Source organism: Chenopodium quinoa, unplaced genomic scaffold (genome assembly GCF_001683475.1).
Source record: "Chenopodium quinoa cultivar QQ74 unplaced genomic scaffold, ASM168347v1, whole genome shotgun sequence".
NCBI lineage: Eukaryota > Viridiplantae > Streptophyta > Magnoliopsida > Caryophyllales > Amaranthaceae > Chenopodium > Chenopodium quinoa.
This window is the reverse complement of record NW_018742738.1, coordinates 8,000,825-8,024,725: the sequence shown is the minus strand read 5'-3', so window position 1 is coordinate 8,024,725 and position 23,901 is coordinate 8,000,825. Positions and strand designations below refer to the sequence as shown.

Genomic DNA, 23,901 nt, shown 5'->3' with positions numbered 1-23,901 from the left:
CCTTGAATTTGCATGGTTAGGGGTGTCCATTCGTTATTCGGTTTTGATTTAGCCCAAATCCAAATCTAAGTAATCCGAAATGTATTTTGGTTTTTAATTTTCAAATGCAATCCGAATTAAAATTAGGTTATTTGGATCGAATCCAAATGAACAAATTAAAATACGTTGCTAATTTGTCTGGGTCTTATCTGATTATTAAAAAAAATTGCAATAATAAAATTTCAATTGTTGAAAGTATAGTAGTTCATGATTTATACAAGTATTAAAACCATAGATTTTAATATTATTATAATCCTAAACATAGTTTAACATGATTATTATTAACAATATTTTTTTTTTTGAAAAATAACGCTTTCATCTAAAAAGAAAAATAACGCTTTCATTAAGATTAAACCATTACAGCAACTTTATAATGCAGTAATAGTTAGGTTTGGTACAACCAAAAGTCCAAAATAACAAGCTCGAAGGTTACATTAGTCCTAAATAACAAACTCCAAAATAACAAACTCGAAGGTTACATTAGTCCAAAATATCTAATTCAAAGGTTTATGTACTCCAAAATAACTTAGTACACGAATCCACCTCAAAAAATAATATTATGTTATAAATATTAGAACATCATAATTAGTTTTTCACAAAAACAAAACTGACCCACTCCACCTACAAAGTCAGTTGAGAACCTGTCTTTCTAGCGCCGCGTCTTTCCTTAACTTTGGCGGTACCGTCTCCAACTTTGACTTCAACTCGTTGAAGTCACTATTCACGTCTTCAAGAAACAGTGTGGTCCTCAAGGAGGAGGCATATTTTTCCTACCAAAATATTCTTGTCAAAATCCAAGGAAAATTGATAATCAAAGCATACACAACCAAAGGACCGTAATCTCACCGTGTGAAAGGGAGCTTCAAAAGATCATGCACAATACTTCATAGTTGCTAGCATTATTGCACCACAAGAGAAACTGATATTGCAATAATGAGATTAGCATCATAAAACATAATAACTAGTACAATAACACATAGATGTCATAAACTCATAGAACAACCACTTCATAAATACTCACGTGTCAGCCTGTCGCACCGGAAATGTCCTCCTCAACCATGTAGAAGTTGTACCCACCTCCCATGTGGGATCACTAAGATGTAGTAACTCCTCCAATGCCTTCATCTAAAAGGACCAAATGGTGCATCGTGATACAAAAATTAATCCAATAGAAAACCAAAATTTGAAATAAAAGTAAGGAAAGAGAGAGTTGAACGGGGGTTACAGGCTGGAGATAAAACTTTTCATGCTTTAAGTACAGATCTTCATACAAAGAATTAATCATTCACACCAACTGTGCCTTTAAATCTAAGGCCAAGCAAAACCAGTGTTCAGCATTATTCATAGATGAATCAAGGACAGGGACAAAAACATGTGAATCGTAAACCAATTTAATTATGCACATCCCAAACAACAGTGAATTTACTATCAAAAATAAACACAAACTGAACACATACACTTTGTATTTGGTCAAGGGGATAACTTAGGAAAGACTTACCGTACTTTTTCCCCAACAGTTTAGGATCATCTTTCCCCAGCATAACAAAATTTTATGACCCACAGAAAAAATTTAGTTAAGTACGAATACAAAAAAATAAAAAATAAAAAAGGGCACGATGTTTAACCACAAAGAGTAGTCTGAAACCTAACCGCGTACGAATGATCCATCATAATCCTTTTCCTCGTATGTTGTGATGCCCAGATTTTTGTATAAATGATAGAAGCCATCCTAACATAATGGTTTTCAACACAGGATCTCGAGAAAACAACTCTCCAACAGTCCCTTTGAGATGCATCTATGCCATTACAAAGAATCAAGTTTGGATCGGGCCTGCAATTGCCATTTCGCACACAATTACCAAACAACATAAATTATGACAAATCGCCAACAGACAGTTAAAGCTTTACTTACTATTTATCGTTTTTCAATTCCTTCCACCCCCGAACAAAGAACAGAAGCCTCTTCTCAAAGGGACTCAGCTTATTTGGGCCTAGGTTCTTCCTCCAAAATGGGTGAGCTATTCACATTATCACCAGAATAATCATCACCAACCTTTTTCGAAGGACTACCTTCATCAGTTGGTCCGGTACTCCCGACATTTTCATGGCAGTGGAAGCTTCCGCCAGTAACAAATTCATCAGGTACCATGATAGTCATCTTTGTTGCTAATCGACTAAATGCTTTCCCGAGCAAACCCCCCATAAGTGTCTCAAGCCTCGGGGTCAAATTTTTCATGACCTAGAAAGAACAAAATTTGGTTTCAAAGTCATAACAAGTTCTAAAATTATAAATTTCCAAAAGGAAACAAAATATAAAACAATACATTACATGCTCCACCACCTCCGTCGCCAAATCCTTCACTTGCTGGGGCTGAGTTCCTTGAGAGACAGTCTTTGTCATACAATCAGCATCCCGTGGATCAAGAGGATGCTCCTCGTCATACGCTATGTCCAACGCCTACAATAAAACCTTGAAGTAAGAATACAAAGATAATAACCAAGTAAGTCAGCAACTGTCAACCACTACCAACATACCAACAACTTCTCATACTCGGTCTGGGACACCTTGTTTTCCATCAATGCTCCCCTAGTCTCATGTGAATTCCACACCTTCACTCTTAGGAACACTCCCCACTGCACAAGTTTGCGGTGCAGGTGATCTAGATAAAAAAATATTGAAACCAAATTTTTTTGGTGTCAATTTACTTGTTTACAAAGAAAATCAAATTTTAAGAATTAATAAGGATTAACACTCACTAGGACAAACAAGATGCTACCTCCGCTACCGGACCTGAATCCATCTCGCAGAAAATTCGTCTGGAAGCGATGTGCTGTGTCGCAAAGCCACTCCAAGGTGAACGTACACTAGTCATAGTCACAAGCATCAGTGGCCACAATCACACATGGAATTAGAGATGCCGCCAAATTTGAAGAATTAGTCATTTTGCAAAGCAATTTCCCTAAAACCACAATTAAAAAAGCAACCATAAACTCCTCCTCATCAGCTTCTGCCTCTTGGGGAATAGGGTTCTCTTCACTGTCCAATGGACATAGAACATCAAAAAAGGATTTCAGAGAGATGATTTCCTTCTTCGTACCTTTTCCATATGCATCATACAAACATTTAACCATCGTTATCTTGTTTTCATCTTCACCAATCTCCCTCGGCACGGGTTTTGAACCCATTGGAATACCTAACGCAGACCTCACTTGCTTCGCACACAATGGAAAAATTTCACCCTCACCAAACACCATTGTGCCATCCTCAAGAACTCTTGCCATTAACCAATAGCAAAACTGCCGAGGGATAGATATTTTTCATATCCAACTCAAGCAACCCCTCAAACCCCATTTTGCTAACTAATTGTTTACTCCTTGGATCAAATGCTAGTATGGCACGGCAAAATGATTTGACATGACACAAAATGTTCAGATACTGTCCCAAATTTAAAAAGTTAACTGTCAACAACAGCGAATTAGGAAATAATAACCAGCAATAAAGGAGATAAAAAATTCAACGGCATACAAATAATTCCCTGACCATGAAGACAACCAACATATAAATCTTACCTTGCTTACATTTTCCTCTGGGTCTTCAAGACCTCCCCTTTATTCAACACTTTGTGACCTTCAAGTTTAGGAATCTACATCCAAAGACACACAAAACAAACTAGGGTTATAACCAACATGTAACAACTTGCTTACATGTTTTTAATAAAAAAAAAATCAGAAGGGTTCATACCTTTTGCTTCTTGTAAAAACTTTCTGCACCTTTCCCTTTTGTAGACACCTAAAAATGTCTCCCCAAAACCAAACCCGATGATGAACAACCTTTCACCGTCATTATTGGTCGGGTTGAGTATTTAATCTTGGATTGCTTAAATCCATATTTCCAATTCATAAACCAACCCAACTTCTAGCCCATTTCCTCAAACCATAACTTATTTTCCTCTTTTCGTGCATTTAAACCCAAAATAATTCATTTCGTGTCCTTTAAAATCATTCATTTCATGTCTTTTTTACAAAAACGTTTAATCCAGTTTATTTTGGTTCATAATCTGGGTCCAATGATTTAATAATTGGATGGGGCTTGAAAAGCTCTTTCCAACGATATATTATAATCTCAAATCCGAGTTATAACGAATAAATTATGGACAAAATATTAAGCTGAGCCCAAATCGAACCTAAGCCCACCTTACCTACGACCCAATGATCATGTGGAGGGTCCAAATTATTTAATCCAATTCCTAAACCAATTAGAATTAATTGGAAGCTTCTATAAGTTTCTAAAAGATCTTAATTATCCTTTTTGAAAAGATAAGATTAAAGAGTTTAAAATTGAATAAAACTTTTCTTTTTGAAAATCCTATTTCTATCCGAATTGAAAGACGTTCAAAGATAGTCAGATATGATTTTCGTGCCTCATATTTTTTATCCAAATTTTATAACCTTGAAATTATCTTTCCAATGATATATTATAATATCAATTCCGAGCTATAACGGAAAAGATATGAATAAAATGTCAAACTCTATCAAAAACTGACACTGTCTCACTATTTCGGCCATATCTTTTATTATAGAAAATATTTTAATCTGATTACAATTGTGTTAAAAAGTAGACTTCAAGATATTTCCAACGATATTTTATTATCTTATTCTGATCTGGATCAAAAGATATGATAAAAACAAAAACCACAAAAACTGTTGTCTATCGCAAGAGTTTTGTCCGATCGAATTCTTATCTTTTCTTGATTCTTCGACCCTCTTTTTTCCTTATAAATAGAGGTCATATCTCCTATTTTTCAATCATCAAAAAGCTTGGTCACAAATCATTCTCTTCTCTCTCTTTATCCTAAACACTAGCCTCCCTATTCTCTTATAATACTTCCCCTAAGCACTCCAAGGAGTCCATACTTAACCCGAGTTCCCGCCCTTAAACCAAGGCGTGAAAGGTTTGACTAAAGGTTTGGACCAAATCAAATCTAATTTTTATTTTAATTTAATTTCCATTTGATTTATTTTTATTGAAGTTACTAACAGTTTATTCATGCTGTAGCAATTCAAGGAAACGCGGAAAGTGAGTAATTAATCACTTAATTATTCTCATTTTTATTCTTATTGTCAGTATCATGATTAGGTTAATTTTTTATTTTATTTGACTAACGCTATTATTGTTGAATTTCTTTCAATATTAATGTTGATTCTATTATTTATTGATCACGATATTGCATGTTAAAGGGAATATGTAATTGAAAATCACGTCTAATAAGATAATTTGAACAACCAGTTTAGGTTCCTTTTTAATCTTGTTATTAATTCAAGTGATCACTAATATTTTAGAATTATATGTTGCATTAATATTCAACCAACTTAGCATAATAATAGTTTGAAGCAAATTGAATCTTTGTTTGTATGCCTTTGAGATCGCAGGAGTCACTTTTCACTATAAGAATCGAGTAGAGGCCAATACGGGCGAATGTGATTCCATGATTCACTTCGTACCATCATCCTCGATCCTCCTTTCATGGTTCTAAACCATATGAAGTTAGTAATCTCATGGATTATGAATGGGGTGTAACCTTCACGGGTCAATCGTTGACCCTTTATCGTGGTTGCCTTTTATCATCCGTGAACGGTTTACAAGTTCCTTAAAAACTTGTTGGCGGCTCCCTACTTTGCTTTGTCCCTAATCGTATTATGTCAATTCCCACTTCCTATGAGTGCCAAGCATATTCACAACATGCTTAACATAGGCGCACTTTAAACGACGCCTACACCTTTCCTCTTTCGTGACTTCATCTTCACATACTCCATCATCATGTTCTCCATAAAACAAGAACTAGTGACTGAATCTCCTTCACCATCAGAGTTATTACAGCGGTTCCCAACACCTACATCATCTCCAACATCCTCATCCTCCACTTCATAATCCACATCATTGTAAGCCTGCTTAGTTTTCCCCTTCAAAATCATTTCCCTTAGAGGTTTCACGGTGGCAGCAGGCTTCTTAGACCCATTTTCCTTTACAGCCACAATCTTTATACCACCAATATTTGATCCACCACCTTTAACACACTTCGAAGGACCCTTAAAAAACAATTAACACAAAATTAGAACAACTACTAACACTACCAACTAATAAAATTCAAAACTCTTCAAATGAATTACTCACAATAGCCTTCTTCCAGTTTAGTGAATACACTATTGACTTTCTCATCCTTTGCAAATGATCAATCCACAGCTACTATTAATAACCACAAGAAAATCAACTAATAAGTTTCAATTTAAATGCCCAACCATGCCACATAATACACACATAACACAAGATATTAATTCAACCTTAACTCATAAATTCAACCTTACCTAACGATACTCATACAATAATTCCAATTTGCATGAACTAAATTAATCAAATTACACATAAAACAAATGGGCAAAGGAAACCATCTAAATTTGATCATACAATAACTCTCAAGAAACCTTTATAGATTAACCAAGTCACTTTCTATATACATGGAAAACAAAATAATCCTTAAAATAAAAACATAACAAAAAAAACAAAAGATCTTTAAATACATAACATATTTATACATAGTAACTTTTCTAGTCTACAAAAATTATGGATGATGCAAAGTCAGCATGTATTAACTGTACAAGGAAAGGGGTGGTAAATGTGTGCTAACAAGATTAGATACAAATTAATAAGCAAGAGATATCACATCAAATAATTGTTTGCACACAGGGTGATGAAGTGATCTCACTCTTAAGACTATAACTACTTCTATTAATCATAGAGTAACACAATTCCAGAGATACACTTTACCAAAACGACTAATTTAAATCCACTAAACAAACGTAACTGGGATTACATACCCTCGTTCTCAAAATCTAAAGAAAAAAATACAGATACAATTTTAATTGACCAAAAAAAATACATACACTTTCAATTACCCACAACAAATAACTCCTGTAATTTCCCACATCAAATCCTTCACAAATACACTAAAATGAGTTCATAAACCCTTCACAAATACCCGATTATAAGACACATTCATTTGAAATAGCCAAAAATAGCAACAAAACAAATTCATTTCCATATACTCACAAATAATTTGACATAATTGTTCTACCACCCACAAATAATTTCGCAATTTATTTCTATTACCAATAATCAATTGATTCCATAGACCCTAAATGCCCATTACCAAAATTCTTGCAAAACCCATACACATATCCAATTAATAATTCCATACTAACTTGTTAAAACTATTTTATGCTTTACCTTTTTACGGTGCACCAGAATTCGACTACTTCCACGCCATCACAATTCGTCCACTTCTTCCACAACAGGGAAAGCACTTCAGCGACAAGGAAACAAATACCGACACGAAGTAACAACGAGTCACTAAACCCAACAAATAAAAACAGGCAACGATAAAGGCGAAATCAAAGAAGAGATTAAACTTGGTGAATTAGCTATGGAGAACTCAAAGCAATGGGGAATGACAAGAGAGAGAAAAAATAACATAAATTTAGGCCCTCTTTAAAGAGAGGAGAGAGAAATTTCAAATAAATTAATGAGAAAAGGCAAAACGGGATGTCAGAAGGAATAACGGGACAAGCTGATTAGGATTTTTCAAATTACATGTGAAAAGACAAACAAGCCCCTCGTTATGTATTTCTTCACTCCTCACTAACCTCCCTTTGAATGCCCTCGTAGTTGAGTGAACATATTCTAAAATTTATACGAATCATACTAAGGAAAATTAGCTTAAAATAATACCAACTATTATCGGTGTGTGCAAAATAATACAAACTCAATTATTTGCTAGTAGTGGTACCACCTTTTATACTATATATATGTGCAAAATAGTACGCCAATCTCCAAAAATGTATTTCAATGAATATTCCGTCAGTCTTTGTAATTAGTTATTATTTTTTATATTAATTTTCTGTTTTATTTTCAAAATACATACATAGTATTACGTTAACAAGTTTCTTTACAATCAAAATTGATAATGCATTAATGCCCACCCTTTTGTTAGAAAAATCAACATGTAATTAATTTTTTTTATAATACATATAGTAATTTCTACATCACATAATAGTAAATAGGATATTTAAATGCCTTATTATTATCATTATGTTGATATAATTAGTTTCAAAATATCTGAAATTTTCCCACATTCACCAACCAAAATAATGTAGGGATTTTTTTGGATTTTTAAAACTATTTTTTAAACTAATTAATAAAAAATACCCTATTTACTATTGTGTGATAGACTGGTATTAGAAATAATCACTACATGTATTTTGAAATTAATTATATAAATACATATTGACAATTAAAAAAAAACCTAACAAAAGGGGTGGGGCATGCATTATTAATTTGGTTGTAAAGGAAATTATTAATACAATATGTGTTTTGAATTTTTTTTAATAAAATAATAGTAAGAAATAGACGGAATTTTACTCAAAATACATTTTTGGTGACTTGCGTACTATTTTGCACATATAGTATAAAAGGTGGTACCTCTAATAGCAAATAATTGAGTTCTCATTATTTTTCACACACCATTGATAGTTGGTATTATTTTAAGCCAATTTTCTTAAAAAAAAGGTAGTCATATCTTCTAATTAAAAGAATTACCTAAGTCTTCTAACTAAAGTAGATTAGGAAGTAGGGTCGAATCCAAAAGGAAACAAGTCTTTCTATTCCTAATTAATTAATATAATCTAAACTATTAATTAACCAAATTGTTTAAGGGAAATAAACTAAGGAGAATAATTAAACTAAAGCAATTAAGAATTATAGGAATAACAATAAATCAAAGCCTAGGGTATAGCTTCGCCAATAAATAATATTCCTCGGTAAAACACAATCATAAATCATCAATGCATAATTAATCAGATCATAAAGGGCTTTCGCTACGTATTAAAATCACGAAATTAATCTACCGGCATTTAATCGCATCTCTTGAATCTTGACTTAACCATTTATAAATTAACATGCCTATTGAAACTAAGCATAAACATCAATTCTCATCTCTCGAATATCGAATCAATATTACATATATAACTAATACAATTAAACCAGGCCTAATCTAATTGCATAATATTAAATCAATCATTAGGAAATCAATCAAGCATTGACAATCAACCGTAATTAACTATCCCTTCATATTATTTATGGATCCCCACAACCTTAGAAATATAACTACTCACACATATTAAAATCTAATCTAAGCAAAACAAATAAACAAGACATGATTCAACAAAGCAATTAAATTACTGAAAATAAAAGTGAAAGAGATCTTTACCAAAGTATATGGAAATAATGAATTGTATAAATCAAAAGTTTTGATAGAACAAGAGTAATAATCCAATAGCTTAAAACTAAAATAATATGAGAATTTAACTAATGAAAAGAAGTAATTGTATCTTGCTTAGAAAAGCCTATTTATACATAAGCTAGAAAATCCTAAGTTGAAACAAATTAAAAGACGCTTAAATGCCCTCTGGAAACACGCGCCTGGTTGTGTAGATGCTTTCCCGGCCGGGTCTGCCTTTTTATTGGTTGTGCTATGCTCACGCCCGGCCGGGCACACCTCTGGGCGGATTGCTTCTCTTCTTTCTTCCTCACTCGGCCGAGCGCACCTCAGGTCAAAGGCACTCTCTGGTCAGGCGAGCTCTCGGGTAAGGGAATTTCTTCGATTGGGCTACTATCTTGGCCCAATTCGGATTTCCTCTTTGGTCCTTTACCAGTTGGTCAAATGCCTTGAACTCTTCTTCGCCGAGCCCAAATCACCGGTATACTTGTAGTGGTCAAATGCCTTGAAACTCTTTGGGCTATGGAAAATGGTCATATGAACGTGCTCTACTCTTATACTTGTAGTGGCTCCAATAAGTCCGAGAAAATGCTCTAAATCTGCAATTTCCTATAAAACAATACCAAGACTACGAAAACGCATATTAGTAATAAAAGTGGCTCCAAAGAGCCAAAAATACTCCTATATATGACTAAGGTATGGGAGTAAATCACTATATAAAATGAACATATCAGTCAGCCAACCACCCCCTCTGTTAGTCCAAGCTACCGTAGTTAGGGCTGTATGCCGGTCCAAAACCGGACTAGACCTAACCCGGACCTGAATAATTTATTTTTAAGGATCGTATACCGGACTTTAATAAATGTGTTTGGTTTCGTTCCAGTCTTGAAAAATCAGGTTCAGTCTGGGTTTGGACCTAAATAGACTGAATTCTTGATTTTTTTTCGTTTAAAAAAAAACAAAAAAAAAAAAAATTGGACTTGTTTATAAACTTGTTGTTTAGATCTATTTATGGACCTTTTTAGATCTGTTATGTACTTGTTTAGACTTATTAAAAAAAAAAGTAGCTTTACCGCTTTGAGGTCCAGACACAAATTTTGGGTTTTACCTAAACCGGACCTGAAACTCAAAATCATGTATTTTTAAGGACTGAGACTGGACCTGAATTCATCGATATAGTTATGGTCCGGTCCAAATAGGTCCGATTCAGGCCGGTTTTCAGGTCTGGACCAGTTTTTTACACCACTAACCGTAGTACTCGATCGCCGAACTGAAGCAACCATTAGATCAGAGCTCGTGTCATTGTCATCACTTTTGTGGGTGGTTTGGGCGACCGAAATCGAAGCAAGGGAGAGTGACGGATGTCGAAATATTGTTGGGGGATTGTGAGAGAGGCTGAACTCGAGCCGAGGAAAAGGGAGGGAGGCTAGAATCAGGTAGGGGAAGGGGAGAGCTGTTGGTATCGGAACAGGGGAATGGGAGAGGAGCTGAGATCGGGGCGGAGAAAGGGTTTTCGTGGGTTAGGGATGGTTGGTTTTAATGGGTTTGTGTGACGGTGGAAAGGAGGTCGGTGGCTCGGGGGAGGGGGGCGTCGGCGCTAGAAGAGGTAGTCTGGGCGGTTGGCGCTGCAAGACAGGGTAGTCTGGCAGGAACAGGCCGCGGGAAGGGTGGCTGGGGCTGCATGGTGGTTTTTCAATTAATCAATTTTTTTATCTTAATATTAATTAAAAAAATTTAATTTTAATTTTAATTTTATTTTATTTATTAATCACTGGACGATACGTGTAAGCTAGCTTGTTATAATAAGTTAGTTAACCGGATAGGACCATTGTGAGCAAATTGGGTATAATGGTGAGATTATTTAAAAATAATCCAAAGATATTTTTAGCGAATGCCCAAAGGTGGGATTATTCTGTGTAATTTTTTCTTTTATATACTAGTAAATTAATCAAGTTAAAAGTTCAAAACCATTATGTGAGTAGTGAAAAATTCAAATTGTAACACTTATTAAAACATAGAGGGTGTTGATAGGACGTCGTCAACCTATCAAGAAATAAGACCTAACTCGATCCTACTCAACTAGTAGCAAGGGCAAGAAAGGGTCGAACCCATGAGAGGCGTTGAATCAACCACCAAATGTTATTGTTTAAACAAGCTAGATTAAGTCGGGGGTTTTAAGTTGGTATTACGTCACACTATTCTAATTCAAATCAACTAATTCTAAGAGGTGATTAACAATATTAAGAAGGCCTAGGGCATGGGTTACACCACTAAACTTCATCACGGACCACAAGTAACATGCATAGAAATGGTGATTTAGGGGATAAATTAGGGGAAGTTATCAAATGCACCCAACTACTCTCTCAAGCTAGAGGGATTACTTGACATCAAAACCATAACCTACTCTCGTGATTATGGGCAAGAAACAAGTGTTAAAACATCCTCACGATAACATGCAAATTCCTTGACTAGAAATTCCTATTCTCATGGCAAATCAAGTCAATCAAGCATAAGGGAGCTTCCTCAAGTTCATCTCTCGATCCTTCGTTGAGGAAGCTAGATAAATAATTCAAGCAATGGCCAATTACAAGAATTAACAATGAAACCTCTTAAACTCAACTAATTAACACCCCACAATTAACAAATTAGTTCATGCAACAAGTGTTGGTGATTACATTGAGGGTTCACCCAAACCCTAGAAATTAGACTACTCACAATCCATGGAGGTTAAAGCAATTAAAGATTTCAAGGAATTCATGAACAAATTAAAACTAAGAATTAAGTAGAATCTAACAATTAAACATGCAAAGAACAACCAAACAATTAATAAAAAGCAAGAATTAAAGATAGAAGAGAGAAAGAAAGAGTAAGAAAAAATTACTAGAAGCTTCAATAATTGACTAACAATGGTGGAACTTGTCTTCTACAATGATTGGATTGAAAAACCTTCAAAACAAGAACTAAAATCTATGCTAATTTGAGGATTTTTGTGTTTCAAACTAAGAGGAGTATGAAAATCTGGAAAAATTGGGAACCCCCTAAAATGGTCCAAAGGGGCTATTTATATTACCCCCTAAAATAAGAGGACGGTGAAAACAAGAAACGGGTAAACTGTAGGTCTGCACGGACGTGCTGAAGTTGGCACGTCCGTGCAGACCAAGGCAGAAACTCAGTTTAAGACGACCTGCTGCAGCACGGGCGTGCACCTTTGGCACGTCCGTGCTGCATCATCTGCACGGACGTGCAATATTTGGCACGTCCGTGCAGGCCTTGGCAGAAAGATGGCTTCAGGTCTGCACTCCTGCACGGACGTGCAACATCTTGCACGGCCGTGCAGGGTCTTCTGGGCCCTTTTCTTCGTGTTTTCTTCTACGATGCTCTTGTACTTGGATTCTTTCCATCATTTCCTTGCTTCTAACCTCGGTTTGGTAACCATGGGCTTCATTTGGTCGTCTTTGGACCTAAAATCTCAACAAAAACACTAACAACCCGTGAAGCATAGGATACACAAAAATTGCATAATAATAGGGTAAAAGTGAACCAAAACACAAATTTGTTCAGGTAAACTAGGTTCAAATACGCCCTAAAATCGCATAAAATAGCAAGTTATCAAATCCCCCAAGCTAAGCTTTTGCTCGTCCTCGAGCAAACTAGTCATGACAAAACAAATAGAGGGAACTAACTTGTTATAGAAGGTTGAAGCAAAAGTTAAACCAAGAAAGGGTAGGCATACACAATAAACCGAACGATCACTTTTAGCAAAAGTGAGAAGCCGTTTAAACCTACAAGTCGCCTAGTAGGACGAGTCCATCTCTCGTGAGGGTTTCCAAAGAGAATCACCCACAACTCCCACAAAAACAACACACGATTTTTTTTTTATAGCCCAAGTCAACTCATCGGGATGTGATTCAAAAGCAAGACAAGTGAACAACTTTCAAGAATTACCAATCATACAAATGTACACATGAGTTGGGGGTAGAGAGGAGAACTAAACAAGGTTGCACTAGGATACTTCCTTTGGCCTTTTACTATTTCATTAGAGCACACCTAGATATTCCAAAGTTGTAACAAGCCCTCTTTCGGTTATAAAATCTCAAAATGCTAGTCCACCTCCCAAAATGCACACCCAAGGCCCCTTAACTACACTCTAACTCGGGAATTTCATAAGAAACAACAATGCAAACAAGGTGTGGGAGGCATCCACGAGTTGACCTCTAAAGAAGAGAATTTTTTTTTTTTTTTTTTTTTTTTTAGAAGTTTTGGGGTAGTTTTTGTTCTCCCTTTTTTTTATGCTCTTCTTTTTTTTTTTTTTCAATTTTCAATGCCCTCGCCTCTTTTAACTGTGAGCGGCTCTTTCTTTATTGAGAACGTGTGGCTTATTACGCCACTTATTACACATGATACAAGTAGAACCAATTCCCTAATAGAGTTTCATTTCGGGGAGGAAAGGGGACACATCAAGGGCACAAGGGACCACAAATTTATTCAAACATATCCTACTTGAGCAAATTAGACAATATCTTATACTAGGCGTGCAATTGAGCATTCATTGGCTTTCATTTCATATACTCCAATGCAATCAAGATTAATAGACCTCTAAATGACCCCCAACTCGTGCACACACTCTTCTAAAAAAAACTTTTACTCATCACTCAAGAGTCAAGCAAGCAAAACATATAATCGTCATATGAGTTTCATCCTTGGGCACTTTTTCATCATTTTTTTTTTCATTTTTTTTTTTCTCTCTCTCTTTTTTTTTTTTTTTTTTTTTTTTTACTAGGCATAAAATAACTATACATCTAAATAAGGGATAGGATAAGTATTCACAATGCAAGGGATTTGGATTTCAAAGGAAGCAATTTGGATTCAAAGGGTTTGGATGTTAGGGAAATGGGAATAGGGGCATGCAAATCAACATATACGTACGAGAACACAGCATGAACCAATGGTAAATGAGAAAATACTCCCCGCCAAGCTATCATAAACATTGTCCCCAATGTTGAAACAATATAAGCACAAAGAGAAGGGGAAGGAGATACTAACTCATTGGTTCGGGCCCCCTTGGGAGCTCGAACCCCCGGGGTAGAGATGGTGATATACATTGCGGAAGTCGCCCAATTCCGTTCGAAGACCTTCAAAGCTTGACCTCATTCCGTCAAAAGAAGTCCTCAAGTCTTCATTTGACTTCCTCATGGTCTCAAACTCGGAAGTCATGCGGGCGAAGTTCGCATTCATATTATCCATCTGCTGCTCGAAGGTGAGGAATGGGTTGCCTTCACCCATGCCCTGACCTTGGTACCCCTCTTGGTACCCTTGTTGGAACTCGTACTGCTGGTGAAATTCTGGTTGTTGCTGAAATTGTTGTTGTTGATGATGTTGTTGTTGCTCTTGCTGCTCTTGCCCTTGTTCCTCTCCCTCTTGACCGGGAGCCCAAGGGAAGTCCCTCTCAAAGATCCAGTTCGCCTGGTTGTAGATGGCGGTGGCCTCGGGGTCGGGTAAGTAGGCATAGGGGCGCCTACTCACCAACCACAAATAGGGGTGGTTCCCCTCTACATCCGTGAGCCATTTCATGGCTCTCAGCGACTGCATATCCAACTGTGTTGGACCTGGAACAACCTGCTCTTCTGCAAAATCAAGGTTAAGAGCAGCAGCAATTATAGTAATCATACCACCTATGGTGATGTTGCCTGATCCTGTGGCAACATCTTCTAGGTGGTCCATAAACCAAGACCCCACATTTAAACTCGTACTACCCTCACTCAGATGCCATAGAAAGTAAAGCTCTCGAGTAGACACGACCCCTGAACTGTCTCCCCTAGCAAAAACTGTGTTCGCTATGGTACGCTGGGCGATCCTAAAGGCAGGGTGAATAATGGCTGTGGCCTTATCAGTTCTAGGGTTATACCCAAACAGCCCTGTGATTCTTCTCCAAAATTCACCCGCCATATAGTTACGGGGTTGCCTATCCTTAGGCCCCATAGTTCCAGAAACAGGCCACCCGAAAGCTTGGTTAACTCTCGCTACGGACATTCTATGTTGGGCATTCATGAGCTGGAAGGTCATGTAACGGGGGGATCTTGTGGTGTCACGGTGCACACAAAGGGAGGAGAGGAATTCTAGGGTCAGTCTCCTATAGGTTAAGGCATGTAACTCTAGCCAAGAACCTAGGTCGGTTCCCTCGAATAACATTGTGATGTCAGCTCCTACCCCTAAGGCGTCCGCCACCTCACTATCATAGAATTTGGTGGGCTTGACCCGCCTCCTACTGATTTTAAGGAAATTGGCCGAAAAGGCCTGGTCAGTGAAAACTATTCCCATTGTGTCCACTTGCGGTGGATCAACGGGAGGAGGAGGCGATGGGTTCCTAAATCTAAGGGAAGAGGTGTTTCGGGATTGGTTTCTTCTTGGCATGGTTGTTTTTATTTTGTTTTATTTAGAATGACTAAACCCGCCACACAAAGAGATCAAGACACTAAACCAATTCACCAAGCAATTTTAAGGTCAAAAACCCAAGACTTAGCCACACCAAAGGACACCACAAAGAATAATCCACACAATCACAAAAACTCACAAAACCTAAACAATTAATCCTCACAATATTCAATTAAACCCATAATGCTTTACATAAAAGCAAAAATACTCAACAACTATCAATTCAACCAAGATTGCAAGCAAAAATAAGCACAAAACAACAAGTTTCAAGTATGGAAATAGTAAGTGGAAGGAACGATTATACCGAGCTTAACGTGGGTGTAAAACCCGCCAATGAACCTTCCTAGCCTTCCTTTCCCTTGCTTGAACCTTTTCCTTCAACCAATTGTTAAAATTTCAATCCAAAAGAAAACCCCCAAATTGATTTTTTTCTTCTTAGGGTTTCGGTTAATGGGTGATTTTTGGGTTGAAGATTGGAGAAAGGAGTAGTATTTTGCGTTTTTGTTGAAAAGGAGTGTTGATTATGGTGGGAAATGTTGAATTTTGGGTGAGAATTTGAGTGTTTGAGGGTTGAGAGGAGGAGTAAGAGGGGTTAGAGAGAAGGAGGAGAACCGTGGGTTTGAGAGGAAGAACAAAAAATTGTGGATTTTTTTCTTTTTTTCGAGCAGTTTCGGCCTTAAATACTTGGTATGCACGGACGTGCAGCATTGGCACGGACGTGCAGCTCAAGTCAGAACGTGCTTAACTTTCTGCCTGTAAAAGCACGGACGTGCCATTATCGGCACGGACGTGCTGCTTTTGGCACGGACGTGCTTAACTTGGCAGAATACTTCTCAACTTTCTGCCTGTAAAAGCACGGACGTGCCATTATCGGCACGGACGTGCTGCTTTTGGCACGGACGTGCTGATTTTGGCACGGACGTGCTTAACTTGGCAGAATACTTGCTGCTTTTGGCACGTTTACTCTCCTTTTTTTTTTTTTTTTTTTTTGAGTAAAATTACTAAAATACTCGGGTTGCCTCCCGGAAGCGCTTCTTTATTGTCACTAGCTTGACCATATTACGTTTTCAATCACGAGGGATATCAAATTCATCTAAATGAACTACCTTTGTTTCTTCTTGCACGAAACCATCGAAGTATGCTTTCAACCTTTGGCCATTAACTTTGAATGGTTCACCTTTGTCGTTGGAAATCTCAATGGCGCCATATGGGAATATCTTTGTAATGGTGAAAGGGCCACTCCATCTTGATTTTAGCTTTCCCGGAAACAACTTCAACCGGGAGTTAAATAGCAAGACCTTGTCACCCTCCTTGAACTCTCTCTTGTTGATGTGCTTGTCGTGCCATGCTTTGGTCTTCTCCTTGTAGATCTTTGCACTCTCATATGCATCTAACCTCAACTCTTCCAAGGCATGGAGGTCAAGCATCCTCTTTTCTCCGGCGGATTGGATATCAAAATTCAAGGTTTTAATAGCCCAGTGCGCACGATGTTCAAGTTCCACCGGTAGATGGCATGATTTCCCATAAACGAGCTTGTAAGGGGTGGTGCCAATAGGAGTCTTGAAGGCGGTGCGGTAGGCCCATAGAGCATCATCCAACCTTGATGACCAATCCTTCCTTGACCTATTCACCGTCTTCTCTAGTATCAACTTAATCTCCCTATTTGAAATTTCAGCTTGACCACTTGTTTGAGGGTGGTAAGCCAATGACACCTTGTGCCTCACTCCGTATTTTTCAAGGAGAGCCTTGAAAGATCGCTTTGCAAAGTGCGATCCTCCATCACTTATTACGGTACGTGGCACACCAAACCTAGGGAAAATGACTTTCTTGAACAACTTGACTACTACCTTAGCATCATTTGTAGGAGATGCAACCGCTTCAACCCACTTTGATACATAGTCGACGGCCACCAAAATGTATTTGTTCCCAAAAGAGGAAGGGAAAGGTCCCATAAAATCTATTCCCCACACATCGAAAATTTCCAGCTCTAAAATGTTATTCAAAGGCATTTCATTCTTTCTTGACAAATTACCGGTCCTTTGACACCGGTCACAAGCTTTAACAACTCCCCATACGTCCTTGAACATAGAGGGCCAATAGAAACCGCATTGCAATATTCTCGCCAATGTCTTGTTAGCACTCATATGTCCTCCACAAGGTGAGGAGTGACACATTGTGATAACTTCATGAATTTCATCGTCGGGGACACACCTTCTAAAAAGACCATCAACACCTTGTTTGAAGAGCAAGGGGTCATCCCAAAAGTATTGGCGGACATCATGGAGGAACTTCCGCTTTTGTTGATAGGTGAGGTCGGGAGGAAGGATGGAGCAAGCCAAGTAATTTACAATATCCGCAAACCATGGGGCCGGGGCTTAAATGATTGCGAATAATTGATCATCCGGGAATGAATCATCAATTGGCAAAGCTTCAATTTCACCTTCTACGATCGGTAGCCGTGAGAGATGATCGACTACTACATTCTCGGCACCCTTCTTGTCCCGAATTTCTATATCGTAGTCTTGTAAGAGCAAGACCCACCTAATCAACCTTGGTTTAGCGTCCTTCTTGGACAGCAAGTACTTCAAAGCCGCATGGTCGGTGAAGACTATAACTTTGGAGCCCACAAGTAAGACCTAAACTTTTCGATAGCATGGACGATGGCTAGGAGCTCTTTTTCAGTCGTTGTGTAGTTTCTTTGTGCTTCATCAAGAGTTTTGCTAGTGTAATAGATGGCATGGAGCTTTTTATCCTTCCTTTGCCCAAGCACAGATCCAACGGCATAGTCCGAAGCATCACACATGAGTTCAAAAGGGAGCTCCCAATTCGTGGTTGAATGATGGGAGCCGTGATCAAAGCTTCCTTCAACCTATCAAAGGCTAGCAAACAATCATTAGAAAACACAAAAGGGGCATCCTTTACCAACAATTGAGTGAGCGGCTTAGCGATTTTTGGAAAAATCTTTAATGAACCGGCGGTAAAAACCCGCGTGTCCAAGAAAACTCCTTATACCCTTCACATTAGTGGGGGGAGGGAGGCGCTCAATAACCTCAATTTTGGCACGATCAACCTCAATGCCCCTACTAGAAACAACATTGTCCCAACACAATACCCTCTTCAACCATGAAATGACATTTTTCCCAATTAAGCACAAGGTTCACCTCTTGACATCTTTTTAACACTTTAATCAAATTACTTAGGCAAGTGTCAAAAGATGAACCGCAAACAGAAAAGTCATCCATAAATACCTCGATTGATGATTCAAGCATGTCGGAAAAGATAGACATCATACACCTTTGAAATGTAGAAGGTGCATTACATAATCCAAATGGCATCCTTCGATAAGCAAAGGTGCCAAAAGGGCATGTGAATGTAGTCTTCTCTTGATCCTCGGGTAGGATAGGGATTTGGAGGAATCCCGAATACCCATCCAAGAAGCAATAGTGACTATGTGATGCCAACCTTTCCAAGATTTGATCGATAAAGGGGAGAGGGAAGTGGTCCTTCCGAGTGGATTTGTTCAATTTTCGATAGTCTATGCACATTCTCCACCCGGTGACCGACCTTGTAGAAATGGTCTCACCCTTATCGTTCTTGATAATGGTCATGCCCCCTTTTTTTGGAACAACTTGAACCGGGCTAACCCACTTGCTATCGGAGATAGGATAGATTATGCCCGCTTCAAGAAGTTTCAAAACCTCTTTTTTAACAACTTCTTTCATGTTGGGGTTGAGCCTTCTTTGGTGCTCAATTGAGGAGTCATGATCATTATCAAGCAAAATCTTGTGCATGCATATCGTGGGACTTATCCCATTAATGTCATCAATGGCATACCCAATGACACTCCTATACTCCCTCAACACAACTAGGAGTTTCTCAAGGGAAGTGTCATCAAGGTTGGTATTGACAATAACGGGATAAGTCTCATTATCATCAAGAAAAACGTATTTAAGTGAAGGGGGAAGGGGTTTAAGTTCAACCTTAGGAGGAGGCGTAGACCTCTCCTCTTTTACCTCCACCTTAAGTGCTTCAAACTCCCTTGCCTTGCCATGTAGGGGTTGGTCTAGCAACAACTTGTACCCCTTAGCTTCATCATCATCATTGTACAAACTTTCCGTGAGGATCGCTTGTAGAGTATCTTGCTATTGTTCATCATCTTCAATTCCTCCACTTCTCGGTCAAGAGTATCGATTCTATTGATATCCTCATACATAGGCTTCCTCATGGCTTGCGAGAATGAGAAAGAAATTTTCTCATCTCCCACATTCAATGTTAGCTTGCCTTGTTTCATATCAATTACCACTCCCGCCGTGTTCAAGAACGGCCTTCCCAAAATGAGAGGAACCTTGTTGTCCTCCTCCATTTCCATCACCACAAAGTCACAAGGTACAAAAACTCTTCCCACTTGTACCGGTACATCTTCAAGTATTCCCATTGGTAACCTAACCGAACGATCGGCTAATTGTATTGAGATTCTTGTTGGCTTCATCTCACCAACTTTTAAATTTTTCGCAATTGAGAAGGGCATCAAGCTTACACTTGCCCCAAGATCACAAAGAGCATCCATGGCTTCCATATCTCCAATCTTCACCGGAATTGCATAGCTACCCGGGTCACCAAGCTTTCGGGGAAGCTTGTTTTGAATGATTGCGCTCACCTCCATTGGAAGGGAGATGGTTGCACTCTCTTCAAGCCTACTTTTGTTGGACAAGAGATCTTTTAAAAATTTCGCATATGTAGGCATTTGTGACATAGCATGAAGAAAGGGAATGTTCACTTGGAGCCCTCTCATGACCTCAAGGAACTTTGAAAACTTCTCATTCAATTTTTTCTCTACCAACCTATGAGGGAAAGGAATAGGTGGCTTGTAGACTCTCATTGGGGGTTTCTCCACTTCAACTTCAACTCCCTCTCCTTTCTTTGTGTCTCCCTCAACACTCTTTTCTTTTTCTTTTCTCTCAACTTCTACCACCTCATTTTCAACATCATTCTCACTTCTCACCTCCACACCCTCATCTCTCTTTTGTGGCACATCTTCACTCATTACCGGACCTTCATACCCTCTCCCGGACCTCAATGTGATAGCCTTGACATGCTCCTTTGGGTTCACAACCGTTGAGCATGGAAATTGACCACTAGCATTCGAGGTAGAACTCCCAACTTGTTGTGCAATTTGAGCTAGTTGATTCTCAATTATTTTGTTGTGCGCTTGAAGTTGTTGGATGTTGGAGCTCATTTCTGCATTGCTCTTCCCTTGTTGATTTATGAAAGACTCAAGAGCGGCCTCAAGGGAAGTCTTTTGGGGTGGAGGAGGTTGTTGGTTGAATTGCTGTCTTTGTTGGTTTGGATGGCGGTATGGGGCTTGGTGATTTTGTTGATTTTGGTTGTAGATGTTTTGAGGAGGGTTGTTGTAGTTGGGTTGTTGGTTTTGATTGGGTTGTCTCCACCCTTGGTTTTGTTGCCTCCAACCTTGATTGAAAGGTTGCTCATTTCTTTGGTTCATGGCCGCAACTTGCTCATTAGTAGCATTGCAATATGAAGCCATGTGATCATTACCCCCACAAGTCTCACAAGACATGACTTGTGGTTGTGGTTGTGAAGAGGAAGTACCGCTTGAGGAGGTTGCTTGGTCTAGCTTGTGAGCTAGCGTATCAAACTTTGAGGCAATGAGATCTATTGCACTTAACTCATGCATACCTTTCTTCTTCGGTTGACTTTCTCTTCTATCATTTCTATAGGCGTAATGCCTTGCAACTTCTTCAATCATATTCTCGGCTTCTTGCACCGGTAGCTTTTTAAGACACTCACCGGCTCCGTTGTCAAGATTGGCCCTTGAGGTAGGAGTGAGACCGTCGTAGAAGCTTTGAATAATCATCCATAAAGGCAACCCATGGTGTGGACACTTCCTCTTTAGATCCTTGAATCTTTCCCATGCTTCACCTAAGGTTTCATCATCCTCTTGAGTGAAGCTTGTAATCTTCCTTCTCAATTCCGCGGTCTTTTCGGGCGGACAAAACTTCCCAAGAAATGCTTTGGTAACCTCTTCCCATGTTGTTAAGGATCCTTCTTTCACGGACCTCAACCAACACTTAGCCTTGTCCCTAAGAGAGAACCGAAACATATGCATCCAAATGAATTCCTCCGTGAGGTTGTTTTGCTTGATGGTAGTGCACAACTCAAGGAAGTTGTCTAAATGAGCTAGAGGGCACTCATTTGCACTCCCCTCGAACTGTTCACTTTGGATCATCCTTATGAGTTGAGGAGAGAACTCATAGTTGTTTGCATTGGTGGTGGGAAGAAGTATGCCACTCCGAAGTTGGAATGCATCGGGGTGGTCATAGTCTTGTAGAAGTGGAGGAGGCGGTGGGTTGACCATCTCTTTCTCGTTGTCAAGATTATCCTCCGACTCGGAATCCGTATAAGCTAGAGAAAATTCCGGCGTGCCTTGTAGGAGCCTTCTTACGTTCCTCAAAGTTCTATTTAACTCCGGATCTACGGGGGTAAGCGGTGATTGCTTACTCCTCCGTGTCATGCACAGTCAAACAAAGCTAAGGAAAACGTTAGCAATGACTATCACAAAGTAAACACGCTTAAACAAAAACAAAATAAGAAGATTATATACATATACACAAATCTAGACTCATTCAACAATAACTTATTCAATGTGACTTTGCCTCCCCGGCAACGGCGCCAAAACTTGATAGGACGTCGTCAACCTATCAAGAAATAAGACCTAACTCGATCCTACTCAACTAGTAGCAAGGGCAAGAAAGGGTCGAACCAATGAGAGATGTTGAATTAACCACCAAATGTTATTGTTTAAACAAGCTAGATTAAGTCGGGGGTTTTAAGTTGGTATTACGTCACACTATTCTAATTCAAATCAACTAATTCTAAGAGGTGATTAACAATATTAAGAAGGCCTAGGGCATGGGTTACACCACTAAATTTCATCATGGACCACAAGTAGCATGCATAGAAATGGTGATTTAGGGGATAAATTAGGGGAAGTTATCAAATGCACCCAACTACTCTCTCAAGCTAGAGGGATTACTTGACATCAAAACCATAACCTACTCTCGTGATTATGGGCAAGAAACAAGTGTTAAAACATCCTCACGATAACATGCAAATTCCCTTGACTAGAAATTCCTATTCTCATGGCAAATCAAGTCAATCAAGCATAAGGGAGCTTCCTCAAGTTCATCTCTCGATCCTTCGTTGAGGAAGCTAGATAAATAATTCAAGCAATGGCCAATTACAAGAATTAACAATGAAACCTCTTAAACTCAACTAATTAACACCCCACAATTAACAAATTAGTTCATGCAACAAGTGTTGGTGATTACATTGAGGGTTCACCCAAACCCTAGAAATTAGACTACTCACAATCCATGGAGGTTAAAGCAATTAAAGATTTCAAGGAATTCATGAACAAATTAAAACTAAGAATTAAGTAGAATCTAACAATTAAACATGCAAAGAACAACCAAACAATTAATAAAAAGCAAGAATTAAAGATAGAAGAGAGAAAGAAAGAGTAAGAAAAAATTACTAGAAGCTTCAATAATTGACTAACAATGGTGGAACTTGTCTTCTACAATGATTGGATTGAAAAAACCTTCAAAACAAGAACTAAAATCTATGCTAATTTGAGGATTTTTGTGTTTCAAACTAAGAGGAGTATGAAAATCTGGAAAAATTGGGAACCCCCTAAAATGGTCCAAAGGGGCTATTTATATTACCCCCTAAAATAAGAGGACGGTGAAAACAAGAAACGGGTAAACTGTAGGTCTGCACGGACGTGCTGAAGTTGGCACGTCCGTGCAGACCAAGGCAGAAACTCAGTTTAAGACGACCTGCTGCAGCACGGGCGTGCACCTTTGGCACGTCCGTGCTGCATCATCTGCACGGACGTGCAATATTTGGCACGTCCGTGCAGGCCTTGGCAGAAAGATGGCTTCAGGTCTGCACTCCTGCACGGACGTGCAACATCTTCTGGGCCCTTTTCTTCGTGTTTTCTTCTACGATGCTCTTGTACTTGGATTCTTTCCATCATTTCCTTGCTTCTAACCTCGGTTTGGTAACCATGGGCTTCATT

The 23,901-nt window shown here is 38.5% G+C and overlaps 2 protein-coding genes and 1 pseudogene across 14 annotated transcripts; all 3 read right to left on the bottom strand.

Moving 5' to 3' along the window:
- Nucleotides 1-583: 583 nt before the first annotated feature.
- Nucleotides 584-3,882, bottom strand: LOC110724186. 12 transcript variants are annotated; one of them, XR_002511894.1, is made up of 10 exons: nucleotides 3,782-3,882; nucleotides 2,797-3,683; nucleotides 2,575-2,699; nucleotides 2,369-2,497; nucleotides 1,952-2,278; nucleotides 1,690-1,870; nucleotides 1,538-1,567; nucleotides 1,061-1,164; nucleotides 886-958; nucleotides 584-809 (listed from the first exon to the last, which is right to left on the bottom strand). XR_002511894.1 is itself a non-coding variant. In XM_021903587.1 (7 exons), the coding sequence occupies exons 2-5, from the start codon at nucleotides 2,922-2,924 to the stop codon at nucleotides 2,021-2,023; spliced, it is 606 nt and encodes a 201-aa protein (XP_021759279.1). In that variant the 5' UTR covers nucleotides 2,925-3,683; nucleotides 3,782-3,882; the 3' UTR covers nucleotides 885-958; nucleotides 1,061-1,870; nucleotides 1,952-2,020. The 12 variants fall into 12 exon arrangements, 1 of the variants encoding a protein (XP_021759279.1); XR_002511890.1 differs by having other exon boundaries at nucleotides 1,538-1,870; XR_002511893.1 differs by having other exon boundaries at nucleotides 1,061-1,567.
- Nucleotides 3,883-5,711: 1,829 nt separating this feature from the next.
- Nucleotides 5,712-7,653, bottom strand: LOC110724018. 2 transcript variants are annotated; one of them, XM_021903423.1, is made up of 3 exons: nucleotides 7,322-7,653; nucleotides 6,212-6,280; nucleotides 5,712-6,126 (listed from the first exon to the last, which is right to left on the bottom strand). In XM_021903423.1, the coding sequence occupies exons 2-3, from the start codon at nucleotides 6,254-6,256 to the stop codon at nucleotides 5,800-5,802; spliced, it is 372 nt and encodes a 123-aa protein (XP_021759115.1). In that variant the 5' UTR covers nucleotides 6,257-6,280; nucleotides 7,322-7,653; the 3' UTR covers nucleotides 5,712-5,799. The 2 variants fall into 2 exon arrangements, with proteins under 2 accessions (XP_021759115.1, XP_021759114.1); XM_021903422.1 differs by having other exon boundaries at nucleotides 6,212-6,283; nucleotides 7,322-7,651.
- Nucleotides 7,654-18,741: 11,088 nt separating this feature from the next.
- Nucleotides 18,742-22,176, bottom strand: LOC110724056 (annotated as a pseudogene).
- Between the last annotated feature and the right edge of the window lie 1,725 nt (nucleotides 22,177-23,901).